The 17,008-nt window shown below is 46.5% G+C and overlaps 1 protein-coding gene across 1 annotated transcript in view; it reads left to right on the plus strand.

The window, feature by feature from the left end:
- The window catches only part of LOC115075872 (phospholipase A2 inhibitor subunit gamma B-like), a 120,747-nt gene that overhangs the window by 33,357 nt on the left and 70,382 nt on the right, over positions 1-17,008 (plus strand). The window contains exon 3 of the mRNA XM_029576749.1: positions 2,881-3,030. Within this exon, the coding sequence (XP_029432609.1) occupies positions 2,881-3,030 (150 nt within the window). The remainder of the gene's footprint in view (positions 1-2,880; positions 3,031-17,008) is intronic.

The following is a 17,008-nucleotide window of genomic DNA, read 5'->3' on the forward strand; positions in this document are numbered from 1 at the left end:
CATATAAATAACCAAATTAGGTAAAATTAGATAAAATTAGCCAAGATTAATTATATACAAGAGGAGGCAGTATGGGGGATAGGGCGGGGGTGAAGCGCACAGGGGAGGCAGGGTGGGGGTGGAACTGAACAAGGGAGCAGGGGGTGGCGATGGGAAGGGGAGATGGTAAATGTATATAGGAAGCTGCAAAATGGATAGGGGGGTGGTGAAGGTAAGGAGGGGGGAGGAGTGCGGGGGGGGGGGGGGAAACTGTACAGGGGTGAGGGAAATGATGAGTGATGGAAATGATACATCCAGAGAACTCCGCCGCCTTGATGTCAAGCGCGTCCTTATTCGCTCTGTGGAGGTGACTAATGATTTCCACTTATCCGACCATCTGTTTGTCCTTTGGAGCGGTCCCAAGAAGGGTAACAAGGCTTCTAAAACCACAATCGCGCATTGGCTGAAGGAGGTGATCTCCTCAGCGTACGTGGGAGCAGGTCGACAACCTTCAGCGGGGATTAAGGCTCACTCACTCCGCACCCAGGCCGCTTCCTGGGCTGAGAGCCAGGCGGTCTCTCCTCAGGAGATCTGCTGTGCAGCTACCTGGAAATCGCTGCACACCTTTGCGCGACACTATCATCTAAATCTCCAAGGACTGGGTTTTGACTCCTTTGGCGCTCACATCATTCGAGCAGGGCTATCTGGGACCCACCCTACGTAGGGAAGCTTTGGTACATCCCACTGTCTGGACTGATCTGGGTACATACCTGCTAATTTCGTTCCTGTAGTACCACGGATCAATCCAGACACCCTCCCTAAGAATTCATGGGATTGGGATTGTCTTTCAGCTGACTGTTCGCGGTCACTAGTGTGGCTGTTTTTAAGGGTTCTCTTTGCAAGTTTATTGTTATCAAGGTTTATACTTGTTCACTATTAATCGTTAGTCGTTTTCTGGGTTTGCTTGATCCATCCAATGCTCTCCTTTATGCTTTGATATTCTTAATACTGAAGGGATGCAGAGGGTGCACCTGCTTATAAGGGGCACCCTTTGAGTTTTTCTCTGACTCCATCTGCTGGAAGGGGAACATAACCCATTGTCTGGACTGATCCATGGTACTACAGGAACGAAAAGTAGCAGGTAAGAAATAATTTTCTTTTCTAGCACAGTGGTTCCCAAACCTGTCCTGGTGATCCCCAGTTAGGTTTCTAGGATACTCAACATGATGTGCATGAGATAGATTTACATACACTGCTTCCATTGCATGCAAATTAATCTCTTGCATATTCACTGTGGATATCCTAAAATCCTGACTGGCTGGAAGTTCCCCAGGCCAGGTTAGGGAACCACTGTTCTAGTACTCTAGGATCTAGGAATGAATGGTCATGGTGGGACAATGTAACTATGGTTATTGCCCTTGAATAGGAATGATTGGCCATGGTGTAATAATACTGTAATTGTGGTGGTTGACCATGGGTGGGAATGGTTGACCATGGTGTGACAATGCTATGGCTATTGGTGGCAACACTATGGCTGCTCACCACGGGTATGAATGGTTGACTATGGGGGTCATTTTCTAAAGGGATCGCACGCGTGCGATAGCTAAATCGGGGCAGAGTCCGCACCAGAAGGGGAGGAGTTGGGGGCAGCGTCAGGGTGGACTCCGCAACGGCGAAAATGTAGGACACCTTATCGCTGCCAGTAACGCGCCCAATAGCACCATCTTTCACGGTGGCGCTATTGGTTTGCAAAAGCCGAAAGCGATAGCACCGCGGTGGTGCAATCGCTGCCGGCTTTCGCAGGCTCACCCCCCGCTTTGCTGCCCCCCGGTACCACATGATTCACTAAGGCCTGCGATTTTAGAAAATCCAGGCCTATGACGTAACAGTGTGTGACAGTGCTATGACTGTGGTTACCAACTGTGAGGAGCAATTGTTGATAGTTCAATGACTGACTATGGAATGATAGTGCTGTGACCGTGGATGTTGAGCTTGCTTTGAAATTGGTTTTCACATATTCCCCTGAAAGTCATAGTCAAAACATGATCATTATTAGGAAATGTCTTGGGCTTTTAACTTTGAGACTGAATACAAAAAGCAGAATGAGACAAAATACTCTCTTCTAAAAGAATTAACCTGAACAAATCTACTGCCACTATGTGCACCTAGGTGAAGAATAATTTGGAGGTAATTTTCAAAGGATTTATGCACATAAATGTAACATACTATCATAGCAACTTTCAAAAGCCATTTCTTGAATAAGTTGTACATACTCAGGTAAATCCTATATACTATTCAATGGTATATATATTGTAGCAATTTTCAAAAGCCCACTTACTTGAGTAAAGTGCATTTATATTTATTTAAAATGTTATTTATTTAAAAGATTCTTATATTTCGCATATACAACAGTTAACATACATAAAATCAATAAAAAAATATATAAAAATAAAACAAGGAGAAATATAATAAGGTAAACTAACTTAATAATCTTACACAGGAAATTAACTCTGGGGGTTTGGAAAAGCCAAAGAAAATAGATTTTTTATTGCTTTTTTGAAGTCATGCTTGATAGTAAGTTGACGAATGTGGTTGGGTATGGGGTTCCATAATTTGGGACCGGTGACAGAGAAAGCACGGTTTTGAGTGAGATCTAAGCGAGCATTGGAGATAGTTTTTTTCAGATGAACGAAGATGACGTGGTGGTTGGTACAGTCGAAGTGTAAAACACAGCCATATGGAAGAGGTATTATGGAGCAAAGAGTGAATTATTGTCATGTGTAATCCAATTTTGAGCATGTAAATGCTTTTTTTAAATCAAGTCTAATGTGTATAAGAAACTTATGCTCCAAGACAGCACACTCTGTTAGCTTCTCTCTTTCTGGTGCTTTGCTTTTTCAGTGGGAAGTTCAAAGATGGTGACATTAATAAGGTCTTGCGGAACCAATAAGCATTGCGACAAAGTCACCAGCATCACTGCCGGGTCTTACCATATGATGACTATGTTCAAGTGCTGTACTAAGGAGAACTGCAACACTCAGCAGATGAGCAGTAAGTGGCAGCTGACGCTGCTTTACATGCCACTAGATTGCAGGAACGCTGTTCAGGCGCTCAGATACTGTTAATGTTTATTGCTGTCTTATCTTTTGGCAGTGCTGAGATTATGCACAAGCAGCCTGATTTTAAAAGGGCCACGTGCACAAATGTTTGGGGTTACGTGCATGGCCGGACCTTACACACACCGCGCATATTTCACAACGGGCCTGGCCACGTGAATAACCCCGTTATGCGCCAAAATGCTGGGCCTGCTGAAAGAGGCGGTTCAGGGGATGGGGAAGGATGGGGCGGGATGTGCCATTAGCTGCTGTCCCGGGGAAGCACGCGCCATCCAGCTTCTGGCGCATGCAAAATACTTCTGCTCCAGAGGAGCAGTAAGTATTAAAATAAAAAATTAGGGGCTAGGTAGGGTTAGGTTAGGGGTCAGGAAGGAGAAGGGAAAAGGTAGTAAGGGTAAGGTTAGGGTTATGGAAGTTTCCCTCCCAGTCCGCTCTTTAATTGGGTTGTCCTGGGTAATGATGAGCACAAAGTGGTGAGAGAGGGAGGTGAACAAGGAGGATGAAGGTTCAGCATGGAGATAGGACAAAGTGGGGTACTAGTGGGTAGGTCTGTGATGGGGGCATGTGTTATGGAAACTCTTGAAATATTATTATCCAGGGAGAACCTCACCTAGCTAAAATCAACTGGACATTCAATAGCTTCCAATGTTCCCCTAGGTTGCCAGACGAAGCTATATCATTAGGACTACATTGAACCAGTCCTGGTTTTGCCTCATTTTATCTGTGGGCTTGAAGTACTTTTCTTAGCAGAATTGAAACTACAAGTCCACGGTTGGCATGGGGAAACAAAGAGTACTGGGTTAGTCTGTCTCTGATCAGTTGGTACACACTATACCCAAAATATGCCATATTATCTTTTATTTTCAACAATTTGTTACCTCCAATTTATTACAAGTAATTTACTGCATACATGGAACTTTCCCTAAATTACCTGTGCTAATTATATCCAGTTACTAAAAATCACCCAATCATGCTTTACCCTTCAATTACTCCAATCATACTATACATGTATCACTCATTCCTCAGTCATCCTTCACATAAAATATGTAAATGCTAAAACTTACTTTGCACAAATGCAGTTACAATTATTTAAACATTTGCAACACATTCAATGCTATCTTCACATATCATTCAAAGAAGAAAATGTTTCTTTTTTCACAATGGTAATGCAAAACTAGTATACTATCAATTATCTTCATACGAGAACCTCTTTTCACCCTAACGCTTAGGGCTTCTTCAGGGACATCATTCTTTTTAAATTTCCTGTTTTGTTGCTTCACTTATAGAACCTAGCACATGTGTTTGTAAACAATTGGTCCACTGTATGAAATTGTCTTATTTCATTATCTATAATGCAATAAACATAATCATAACAACTAATCTAAATTCCTCATGTTCTTTTTTTTATAAACTATATATTTCTCACAAATACATAATATGTATATCCACACAGTATTAGTTTTAAACTTTAAATAAGTTGCAGGTACTCACCTACCTCTAACTTATTGGCAGCAGTTGACCAGCATTTTTCTTTTTTCTGGTCAGAGCAGGCCTTGAACCGGCAGCCAGACAAGCAGGAGGCAGCAGGTTTCCCTCCTGCTCTCTCCTGCTGTGCAGGCTGTCAATCAAAGCTTTTTTTCTGTAGCCGCAGCTCGGCTATGTCCAGGCAGGCAGCCTGCCTTTCTTGTGGGCTGCCCTCTTCGCGTTTTTCGCGGCAGGGCCTCTGCACTGCTTGCCTGCCGGGTGGGGAAGGTCCCTCCTCGGCAGGACAAGCAAATTTAGCCCGGGACTCCACTTCTCCTGGCATGGCCAGGCCTTTCCCGGGTCAACAAAGCCCGGGAATGGCCACCATCTTGGATTTTTCATCTGGGCCGATTTCAGTACTCCCTGGGGCTGGGGGGGTCGGATTTTTTTTATTTAACCCCCGATTTGGCCCCCGCGGGTCCCCAGGAGGGGGGTCCTGACCCCTCCTCACCCCCCCCCCCCTTTCCGGCAAATCCAGGGTCCCTTTTTCGGCGGATTTCATCCTCCTCATGCATAAATCTTATTTAGCTAGCTTGCATGAGCAGGACGAAAGCCCCCCCCCCCTTGCCCCCCCGACAAAAATCCCTCGCTCAGTGCCGTTGACCGCTGGACCAGCTGCGGAACCCCAGGGGCCAGTTCGGGTGCGGGTGGTCCCGGGGGTACCTCCCCCTCCCTCCCCCCCGATGTCTCCCGGGTCCTCGGACCCCGCCGCTTCCCCGGATTTGGCAGATGCCCCCCCCTTAGAGGGGGATGACCCCAGAGCCCTCCGTTTATTTTGTAAGGAGGAATTGGAGCCCCTCCTTCCCTTTGTCCTGCAGGAGCTGGGTCTGGAAAGTCCTTCCGTAGATAATCTCATGGCCTTGCTGCCTAAGGATATGAACCCGGTCTTGGGGGGGCTCCGGGCTCCGGCCTCGGCCTTTCCCTTCCACCCCATGCTCAAGCTCCTAATCCTGCGGGAATGGGAGGCCCCCGAGGGTGCACTCTGGGTGGGGCGTGCGATGGATAAGCTCTATCCCCTTCCAGAGGAGGGTTTGGAGCTGCTGCGATATCCCGCTGTGGACTCTTATGTCTCTGCGGTGGCCAAGCACACCACGATTCCGGTGGAAGGTTCCATGGCTCTGAAGGATTCCCAGGATCGTAAGTTAGAGGCTCACTTGAAGCGCATCTTCGACGTTCTGGCCCTCGGGGTCAGGGCGTCTTGCTGTAGCAGCCCCATGATGCGGGCAGGCCTTCAGTGGGTCCAACAGTTACTCTGCACCCGGGATCTTCCGCCAGCAGAGGCAGAGCAAGCCGAACATCTGGAGGCCATAACCGCCTACGTATCGGACGCCCTCTATGATCTGGTCCATGTGCAGGTGAAGGCGATGGCTTCGGCGGTGGCTGCCAGGAGGCTCCTTTGGCTACACCATTGGTCGGCTGATCAGTCTTCTAAGACTCGGCTGGGCATGCTGCCCTTCAAAGGTAAGATGCTCTTTGGAGAGGATCTCGAGAAGCTTATGGACTCCTTGGCTGATAACAAGGTCTATAAGCTTCCAGAGGACCTCCCTTAGTCTTCCCGGTCATTCGCGCCCTTCCGTTCTCATTTCAGGGGCCAGCGTCGCTTCGCTTCTCGGGAGCGGGCGGGTTCGCGAGGGGTTCTTCTCGTGCTCAGTCCTGGTTGCAGTCCTTTCGTGGCAGGCGGCCCTTTCGTGAGGGCCCAGCCCGTGCGTTGCCACCACTAAGCCCGCCACGCAATGAAGTTCAGCGACCCATTCCTCGGTTCCTTACCTCGGCGGACGGCCTCTCCCTGTTCTTTGAGGAATGAGTCAAGATCACATCGGATCAGTGGGTCCTCGACATTATCAAAGATGGGTTCGCTTTCGAGCTCGTCAGGGAACTGCTGGATCTCTTCCTGTTCTCACCTTGCGGACGGGTTAAGAGGGACGCGGTGGTTCAGACTCTCTCCAAGCTTCTGGATCTGGGGGCAGTGGTCCCAGTTCCGGAAAGGGAGATTGGCGCCGGCCAGTATTTTATTTACTTCACCGTGCCTAAAAAGGAGGGGTCCTTCCACCCCATCCTGGATCTCAAGAGGGTCAATCGGGCCCTCAAGATCCCCCACTTCCGCATGGAAACCCTGCGTGCGGTCATTGCGGCGGTCCACCCCGGAGAGTTCCTTGCTTCCCTCGATCTCGCAGGAAGCGTACTTCCATATCCCTACCCAGAAATATCTCCGATTCCACATCCTCAACCAGGACTTCCAGTTTCGAGCTCTCCCCTTTGGCCTCGCGACCGCTCTGCGTACCTTCACGAAGGTCATGGTAGTGGTAGCGGCGGCTCTGCGTCGGGAGGGATTCTCATCCACCCCTATCTGGACGATTAGCTCATCAGGGCCAAGTCGGAGACTTCTTGCCAAAGGGCGGTGGATCGTGTCCTGGAGCTCCTTGCCTCCCTCGGGTGGATAGTGAAATTTTCCAAGAGCAAGCTTCAGCCCTCTCAGGAGTTGGAATTCCTGGGAGCCCACTTCGACACCTGAGTAGGCAAGGTTTTCTTACCACGGGCGCACGCCCTCAAACTGATCGATCAGGTCCGGAATCTGATTGTGCTGCCCTCTCCAACAGCCTGGGATTATCTACAAGTCCTGGGATCCATGGCTTCCACCATCAACCTTGTCCCCTGGGCCTTTGCTCATATGCGTCCGTTGCAGAAAGCTTTGCTATCCCGTTGGCAGCCAGTGTCGGAGCAGTTTCACGTAGTCCTGCCATTTTTGGATTCTACTGTCGACAAATTACAGTGGTGGCTGTCTCTTCCTCATCTTCTGCAAGGGATGCCTCTTCAAGCTCCACAGTGGACGATAGTGACCATGGACGCCAGCCTCTTGGGCTGGGGTGCGGTCTGCCTTTCTCAAGCCACCCAGGGAACATGGTCGCAGACTCAGTCTCGCTGGCACATCAATCGACTGGAAACATTGGCGGCCCGCCTGGCTCTTCAGGAGCTCCTTCCCCTGATCCGCGGCAAGGTGGTAAGAGTCCTGTCCGACAACTCCACCACTGTGGCCTACATCAATTGCCAAGGGGGCACTCTCAGTCCCCTGGTAGCCCTAGAAGCCGGCCTTCTCTCTTGGGCAGAGCGACACCTACAGTGCCTTGCAGCCTCTCACATCACGGGCAAGGAAAATGTTCAAAGCCGACTTCCTCAGCCGACAGTCGCTCGATCCGGGAGAGTGGGGGGAGCTCTCGGACGCGGCCATGGCTCTGATAGTGGACAGGTGGGGTCCTCCTCACCTGGAACCTCATGGCGATTCTGCGCAATGCCAAGGCCAATCGGTTCTTCAGCCGCTGGAGGGAGCACGGCACAGAGGGCGTGGATGCTCTGGCTCTACCTTGGCCAACAGACGTCCTTCTGTACGTGTTTCCCCCGTGGCCACTGGTGGGGAAAGTTTTCAGGAGAATCGAACTATACCGGGGCCCGGTGATTCTCGTCGCTCCCGAGTGGCTGCGAAGACCGTGGTTCGCGGACCTCATCAATCTAGCGGCGGACGGGCCCCTGCGCCTCGGTCATCTTCCTCGTCTCCTCCGACAGGGACCTGTATTTTTTGACCAGGCTGATCGCTTTTGTCTAGTGGCCTGGCTTTTGAACGGCGTCGTCTGAGGCGTAAGGGCTATAAGGAGGAGGTCATCTCCACCCTACTGCGAGCCCGGAAACAGTTGACTTCTCTGGCCTACGTGCACATCTGGAAAGTTTTTGAGTCCGTGTGTGTGGAGTCTGGTGTTCCAGCACGCTCTGCCTCGATCCCTCTGGTCCTTCTTTTCTCCAGAAGGGTCTTTCTAAGGGCCTCTCCTTCAGTTCTCTCTGCGTTCAAGTCTCTGCGCTCGGCTCTCTCCTGGGTCGGGTGGACGGTCATTCTTTAGCTGCCCACCCGGATGTGATTCGTTTCCTGAGGGGTGTTAGACACCTTCACCCTCCCTCTCGTGCTACGTGTCCGTCATGGAGTCTCAACCTAGTCTTTCGTGCTCTCTGTACGGCTCCCTTTGAGCCTCTTTGTCACGCTACGCTCAAAGACCTAACTCTCAAAACTGTCTTTCTGGTCTCTATCTCCTCCGCTCGCCGGATTTCCGAGCTCCAGGCGCTGTCCTGTCGGGAGCCCTTCCTGCGTTTTTCTGATTCTGGGGTCTCTCTCAGGATGGTTCCTTCCTTTTTGCCTAAGGTTGTCTCCGCTTTTCATGTCAACCAGTTGGTTGAACTACCCGCGTTTTCTCCGGAGGAGATTGCGGGTACGGCTGGTGGCGACCTTCGTCGGCTAGATGTCAAACGTGTCTTGCTTCACTATATTCAGGTCACCAATGACTTCCACGTATCAGACCATCTCTTCGTCCTTTGGAGTGGTCCCAACCGGAGTAAACAGGCTTCTAAGACCACGATCGCGCGGTGGTTGAAGGAAGCCATTTCCTCGGCGTATCTTTGTCAAGGTCGTCCGCTTCCTGAGGGTCTGAAGACCCATTCTCTGCGTTCTCAGGCTACTTCGTGGGCAGAGAGTCAATCTGTCTCCCCACAGGAGATTTGCAGGGCCGCCACTTGGACGTCTCTGCAACTTTTGCTCGGCACTACCGTCTGGATGTGCACGCTCCGGTTTTCGGTTCTTTTGAGCGGCAAGTGCTTCGAGCAGGACTGTCTCAGTCCCACCCAGTTTAGGGAAGCTTTGGTACATCCCACTGTCTGGACCAATCCGGGTACGTACAGGGAAGGAAAATTAGTTATTACCTGTTAATTTTCATTCCTGTAGTACCACAGATCAGTCCAGACGCCCTTCCCTGTCTGTCCTTCTGTTCTCTCGAAGCTTGTTTTTTTGCAGGTTCGCAGATTTTCATATTTTACTTTGTGCAAGATTACTGAGCAATTACACCGGAAGCCTTGGTCGTTATTATATACCATGTTTATGCAAGCGCGTATAGGTATACCATGTTTCTACATTATTATATAGTTGCTCCTTTGAGCTTTATGGTTACTTGCTTGATCCTATTCTTGGGTTTATTGTTTTCTGCTTTGACAAACGTTATACTGAAGGGTTAGAGGATAGGCTCTGTCCTGATATAGGGCATCCTTCAAGTTTTAGTCTGTCTCCACCTGCTGGAAAGGAGGCTCAACCCACTGTCTGGACTGATCCGTGGTACTACAGGAACGAAAATTAACAAGTAAGAACTAATTTTCCTTTGTCCACCGTTATCACGACCAGCACACTGTCAACTGCCATGCCACTAACCACTATCTATTATCCCTTTTGAAACTGCCACCTAACACTATTATCTTCAGGGACATCATTCTTTTTAAATTTGCTGTTTTGTTGCTTCACTTATAGAATCTAGCACATGTGTTCTAAAATGGATAATAGTGTTAGGTGGCGGTTAATCATTACCATTAGAGAAATAATTGCATTTTCAAGAATAGATATTCCGTTCCACAAAGAGTCAAAAGTAAAGTTTTCAGACTTATTTAGAAGCTTAGGGCCAGATTTTAAGACGTACGCGCGGGCGTAGATTTGTGCGTGCAACCTGGCACGCACAAATCTATGCCCGATTTTATAACATGTGTGTGCGCAGCCACACGCATGTTATAAAATCCTGGGTCGGCGTGCGCAAGGGGGTGCATACTTGTGCACCTTGCGCACGCCGAGCCCTAGGGGAGCCCCGATGGCTTTCCCCATTCCCTCCGAGGCCGCTCCGAATCAGAGCGGCCTCGGAGGGAACTTCTTTCCGCCCCCCCACCTTCCCCTCCCTATCCCGCCCCCCATCCCTACTTAAACCCCCCCTGACCTTTGTTTACTATGTTGCACCTGCCTCCAGGCAAGCGTAGGTTGCGCGCCGGCCAAGTGCCGGCGCGCGATCCCCTGGCATGGCCACTGTGCTAGAGGCCTCGGTTCCGCCCGCCCCTTTTTTCAAGCCCCGGGACATATGCGTGTCCTGGGGCTTGTGCGCGTCGCCGGGCCTATGCAAAATAGGCTCGGTGCATGCAGGAGGGGTTTAACAGGGTTACGCGCGTATATTACGTGCGTAACCCTTTTAAAATCCGCCCCTTAGTCTCTAAAGGATTTACTGTTGTAGTTCGCACTGATTCTTCCAATCCAGCCTGGTCCGTCTGGCTCCTTCCCAAGGCAGTGGTCAATGGCAGAGAACTGCCTCCTCCGCTGAACACGTCGATGTTCAGCTCTCTCAGGGCGATTAAGGTCCCTTCGCCCTGAGTCTGTCCCATCGTGCCTGCTGTAGAGCTACCTCAACCGTTTCCTCCATATGCTGTATCACCGGCAACAAGGATTCCACTGGCTCCAGCGCACCTATGCGGGCAGGATGGGAAGGGGTGACCGGCACTCCAGGGCTCAAAAGATATCTCATCGAAAGACACAGGGGTCTGCTCCTCCTCCGGTGCCCTAGCCGTCTCTCCTGGAGATTCGCACACTGCAGTGAAGAACTCCCGGATTCTCGTTTGAACTGGGGGTAGGCTTAAGTGGGGTCGAGGTTCCCTCCCTTACCTTCCCCTTTCTTTTTGTGTGTGGCATTACAGTTTCAAGGCAATCAAGAAAACTACAAACGATTCCAAGCCGGGAGCGCAACCAGACATGTCTTCTCTTCACAACGTCATTTTGTTCTCTCCCAATCAGCTTTTAAACCAGTTGCAATGTAATGAGAAAATCACACTGCCAGCCAGAGGCTCAGATATACACACACAAAGACATTTGCTGTTGTGCTGCTTCTCTTGTGCTCATTCGGTGAGTGCCTGCCAGCTCCAGCACTGCTGCAGCCAGCTGCCCCTCTAAGACCTCAGCCCAGCCATCTCAGACACAAGATTCACTAACACTACAAAAGGTGTCTCCTTCTGGTTCACCCCTCCCTTTCTATGACAGTAGCTTGCCTCCACTTCCTTCCTCACTCCAACATATTCTCACTGACTGTATGACACATAATCTGCTGCTTTTATGCTTCCTTAGGCTCTGCTCTGCCTTGGGGGTGGGCAGCAGAAGTGATCCTCCAGGGCTTAAGGAAAAGGAAATTAAGCCCTGGCCAAGACTATATGCATCAGTGCTGCAGCAGAGGACTGGGAGAGCCTGGCCCACAACAGCACAGCTCCAGAAGAAATTCTGCTTTCCCACGTGGAGCCAGTGCAGCCAGAGCTGGTGCAAGGGTATTAGGCATCCTAGGCAAATCGTACAGCACTGCATCCCCAGCTCTATTCGCCACACACACAATTAACAATTATGTATTTGTAATAATATTTTACATGAAAAAAGATATTCAAAGTACAGTCTTCTGAAATAAAAATATAACATGCACACTATATTCCCATGCATTGCTGTGGCGCCAATCATAAAACCCTGCAAAAAGTAAGTATGCCTGTTGTCAATGGGAAGTGGAGATGATGAGCGGTATACACAACTGGTAGAAACCACAATTACAAATGGTATAGCGCTAAAAGTTCACGGATCCTTATACTGGATTAATCAAAAAATGAAGCGAATAAAGATGTTAAATTAAACGTTTCCACCTTTATTCGTGAGTAGTTGAAAGAAGGTTTCGGTCCCCCGACACGGACCGTGTTTGACCACACGGGCTGTGTCGGGAGGGACAGAGGCCCAGGAAATCAGCTAGACCAAAGAATAAGTCAGAGAAATGTAATAAGGATCCACCGAAAACAACAAAGACACCAAACAGCAAATAATGCCATTAATATCTACAGAAATACTAAAAAAGACTGAAAAATATTTTAAAACAAGAAAAATCATAAAACACACGTATAAAACATATATAGAATTAATATAAACATGTATAAACCATATATAGAAACCATATATAGAAATAATATAAACATAGAGATTATCATGAAATTGGTGACAAAAGAGTATAAATAAGGGGAGGGGAGTGAAAAAGGGGGGCGAGGAAGGAAAGGGGAGGGGGGTGAAGGGAGAGGGAGCAAAGGGAAGGAAGGAAAGAGGAAGAGGGGGAGGGAAAGAAGGAGGGGGAAGGAAAGAGAAGGAGGGAAGGGGAAGAAGGAGGGCAAGAAAAAAAGGGAGGTGAAAGGGAAGGGGGAAGGTTAAACAAAATCATTATCAGCATTGATGTATGCAAAAGCCTTCAATGCTAGGAAATATATTGGAAAAGAATACTATTTACCAAAACAAGTGATGCCTTTTGTAACATGTGTTGTGTGTGCGCTTGGCCTTCAGAAAACCATGAGTAAATTAAATTGCAATTAAATTATACGCTAAATCCTCAAATCAAAACAGCACTAACTGCCAGCACTCAAACAGTAACAACCCTACCTATGAAAACGCAACACTGCAAATATTATATCAAGCCCTAAAACATCAAACACTTCGTATTAGGAAAACAGAACAAGCCAAGCAGCTATAGATCCCTACACAGAAACTATACCCTAACCAAATACCTCACTTTGACTGGCACAGGCAGAATACAGACAGAACACAAAAACAGAATAAAGAGACCATAAAGTTTAAAAAGAAAAGTGCAGTCAAAATCTGAAGTGGAAACTGCAACAAGACAGACAATGTATATGAAAACCAGAAATATTACCATTCCTTATAAAACATCAAACAATAACACCAATATAAAACATAATAGTAAAGCCATACTTAAAAAAAGAACAAATATTTCAAAAAGGCTGATGAATAGACTATCCAATAATTGAAAACTCATACATTTTTTTTAAATTGTACTCTGTTCAAATATTATTATTGGTGTTTGGGTTAACCTAGAAGGTGTGGTAGGCCTGATTGACAAACTGAAAAGTAGTAAATCACCTGGACCAGATGTTATTCACCCCAGAGTTCTGAAGGAACTCAAAAATGAAATTTCAGAGCTATTAGTAAAAATTTGTAACTTATCATTAAAATCATCCATTGTACCTGAAGACTGGAGGATAGCAAATGTAACCCCAATATTTAAAAAGGGCTCCAGGGGCGATCCGGGAAACTACAGACCGGTTAGCCTGACTTCAGTGCCAGGAAAAATAGTGGAAAGTGTTCTAAACATCAAAATCACAGAACATATAGAAAGACATGGTTTAATGGAACAAAGTCAGCATGGCTTTACCCAGGGCAAGTCTTGCCTCACAAATCTGCTTCACTTTTTTGAAGGAGTTAATAAACATGTGGATAAAGGTGAACCGGTAGATATAGTATACTTGGATTTTCAGAAGGCGTTTGACAAAGTTCCTCATGAGAGGCTTCTAGGAAAAGTAAAAAGTCATGGGATAGGTGGTGATGTCCTTTCGTGGATTGCAAACTGGCTAAAAGACAGGAAACAGAGAGTAGGATTAAATGGGCAATTTTCTCAGTGGAAGGGAGTGGACAGTGGAGTGCCTCAGGGATCTGTATTGGGACCCTTACTGTTCAATATATGTATAAATGATCTGGAAAGAAATACGAGTGAGATAATCAAATTTGCAGATGACACAAAATTGTTCAGAGTAGTTAAATCGCAAGCAGATTGTGATAAATTGCAGGAAGACCTTGTGAGACTGGAAAATTGGGCATCGAAATGGCAGATGAAATTTAATGTGGATAAGTGCAAGGTGATGCATATAGGGAAAAATAACCCATGCTATAATTACACAATGTTGGGTTCCATATTAGGTGCTACAACCCAAGAAAGAGATCTAGGTGTCATAGTGGATAACACATTGAAATCGTCGGTGCAGTGTGCTGCGGCAGTCAAAAAAGCAAACAGAATGTTGGGAATTATTAGAAAAGGAATGATGAATAAAACGGAAAATGTCATAATGTCTCCGTATCGCTCCATGGTGAGACCGCACCTTGAATACTGTGTACAATTCTGGTCGCCGCATCTCAAAAAAGATATAACTGTGATGGAGAAGGTACAGAGAAGGGCTACCAAAATGATAAGGGGGAATGGAACAGCTCCCCTATGAGGAAAGACTAAAGAGGTTAGGACTTTTCAGCTTGGAGAAGAGACGGCTGAGGGGAGATATGATAGAGGTGTTTAAAATCATGAGAGGTCTAGAACAGGTAGATGTGAATTGGTTATTTACTCTTTCAGATAATAGAAAGACTAGGGGGCACTCCATGAAGTTAGCATGTGGCACATTTAAAACTAATCGGAGAAAGTTCTTTTTCACTCAACGCACAATTAAACTCTGGAATTTGTTGCCAGAGGCTGTGGTTAGTGCAGTTGTATAGCTGTGTTTAAAAAAGGATGGGATAAGTTCTTGGAGGAGAAGTCCATTACCTGCTATTAATTAAGTTTACTTAGAAAATAGCAACTGCTATTACTAGCAACGGTAACATGGAATAGACTTAGTTTTTGGGTACTTGCCAGGTTCTTATGGCCTGGATTGGCCACTGTTGGAAACAGGATGCTGGGCTTGATGGACCCTTGGTCTGACCCAGTATGGCATTTTCTTATGTTCTTATGTTCTTATGTTTCAGCATGGTGGATTTCTGACATCAGAGGATACCCTCTTAACTCATTATTAAATGCATATGCTACAGGTTAAATTAATTAATGAGAAAATTCCATCATGATCTTAACTCCCTGCATCTAGTAATCCCTACATCTGAATAATATTCCCTCTTTATTATTAGGTGACATGCAATAGTTAGAACCACAAACAACGTAAATGCTCAGACATCACACACAGAAACATGCATTTCACTGAACTGACACATAAATTCATTCATTGCACTCTTCAGATGTCATGACACACACATAACACAAAAAGACAAATAACAATTAACACATTTGAGCTAAAAACATTAGACCAAAAAGTGTTTGGATCGACCCAAAATAAAACAAGAGTCAAAATTAAAATAGATATATTTAAAAATGAAAAAATCAAACTAAGAAAATATGTAATCTTCAAGCATTGCTCACATAGCAGAGAAGGCTTTGTTTTTTTCAACCTGGAAAGATATAAAATCTGGCATACAAGGAAAATGAATTTTGAACAGTGAGTTAATGCAATGAGGAGAATCTTCACTCAACGCGTTATAGATCATGGTTTAGAATGTTATATTGTACCTGGTAACCAATGAAGTGCATTTAGGAGTGGGGTGATGTGATTGTATTTAGAAGAGCCTATCAATATTCTAACAGAAGAATCTTGAATTTTTTACTGTGCCTTTAGAACAGGGGTGGGCAAGTCCGGTCCTCGAGGGCCCCAAACCGGTCGGGTTTTCAGGATATCCCTAATGAATATGCACGAGAGAGATTTTCATGCACTCTGCCTCAGTCGTATGTAAATCATTTTCATGCATATTCATTAGGGATATCCTGAAAACCCGACCGGTTTGGGGCCCTCGAGGACCGGAATTGCCCACCCCTGCTTTAGAATGTGCTGCGGAGTCCTAAAATTAGAGAGTTACAATAGTCCAAACTTAGTGTAACCCTTGGGTGGGATGGTACCCATGGATTGGACCCAGGGGTACATAGGTATAAAGATGGACCCTATCTGCAACCAGTTCTCCATGGATAGCTTTTACTTCTGAGGCCCAGGGGTCCCTGTGGGGGGAAGCAAAGTTCAAGGCCCTTTTGCATTTAACCCAAGTACATAGCCTCTTTTCCAGTTTCTGTAAACAGCACTAATAATCTCCACAGTCTATAGCAGCAGTGATCACACTGAGAAGCATTGTGGTTTCTAACTTCGTTACTAATAGTTGATTTAATTGACTGAAGAATATCTATAGCACTTAGATATTAAATAAAGTTAATGAACAATAATGAAAAAGAAAGGTTAATAAATTTGTAACCTCATTCTTCTAGTAGATTCTCTGAATTTATGGAAGACAATTCCTTACATATTGATCTCCTTCTCTTCCCAATTATTCAGACTGAAGAAAGCTTAATCCTTCCTCCACTTCCAAATTTATAATAATCTTCTCCTCACCATAGAATGGTTAGAATTTAGTTCCATCTCCTTATCTGAACACACAAGTCCCAATTCCTATACGTTTCCTGTAGTCTTCTAGATCTCCTTCTGAAAGCATCAAGTGGGTACTCTCCTTTCAAGTGCAGCACACATGAGTCAGTAGCAACTACAGCTCTTGAACAATACCTTCACATCCTTCCCTCTGGTAATGGACAGGAGTCCATTTCTCCTTGATGAAATCTCAGGCACTTCCCAAATGAAAGAAGCTACTTCTCCCAGCAGATTGGAATGATTCCCTGGTACCAGTGGCATTCAGTTCCAAGTGGAACAAAGACAGATTTTGACACAAAATGGGGGAAACCCAAAACCAGAGAAAAGAAAGGTGTAAAAATGTCCTTACCTCAAAAATGAGGAGTTCCCTATACGTACCTGGATCAGCCCAGACTGCTGAGTTATGTCTCCCTTCCAGCAGATAGAGACAGAGAAAAACTTGAAGGACATCCTTGTAAGTAGGATGCGCC

This window comes from Rhinatrema bivittatum, chromosome 14 (genome assembly GCF_901001135.1).
Source record: "Rhinatrema bivittatum chromosome 14, aRhiBiv1.1, whole genome shotgun sequence".
NCBI lineage: Eukaryota > Metazoa > Chordata > Amphibia > Gymnophiona > Rhinatrematidae > Rhinatrema > Rhinatrema bivittatum.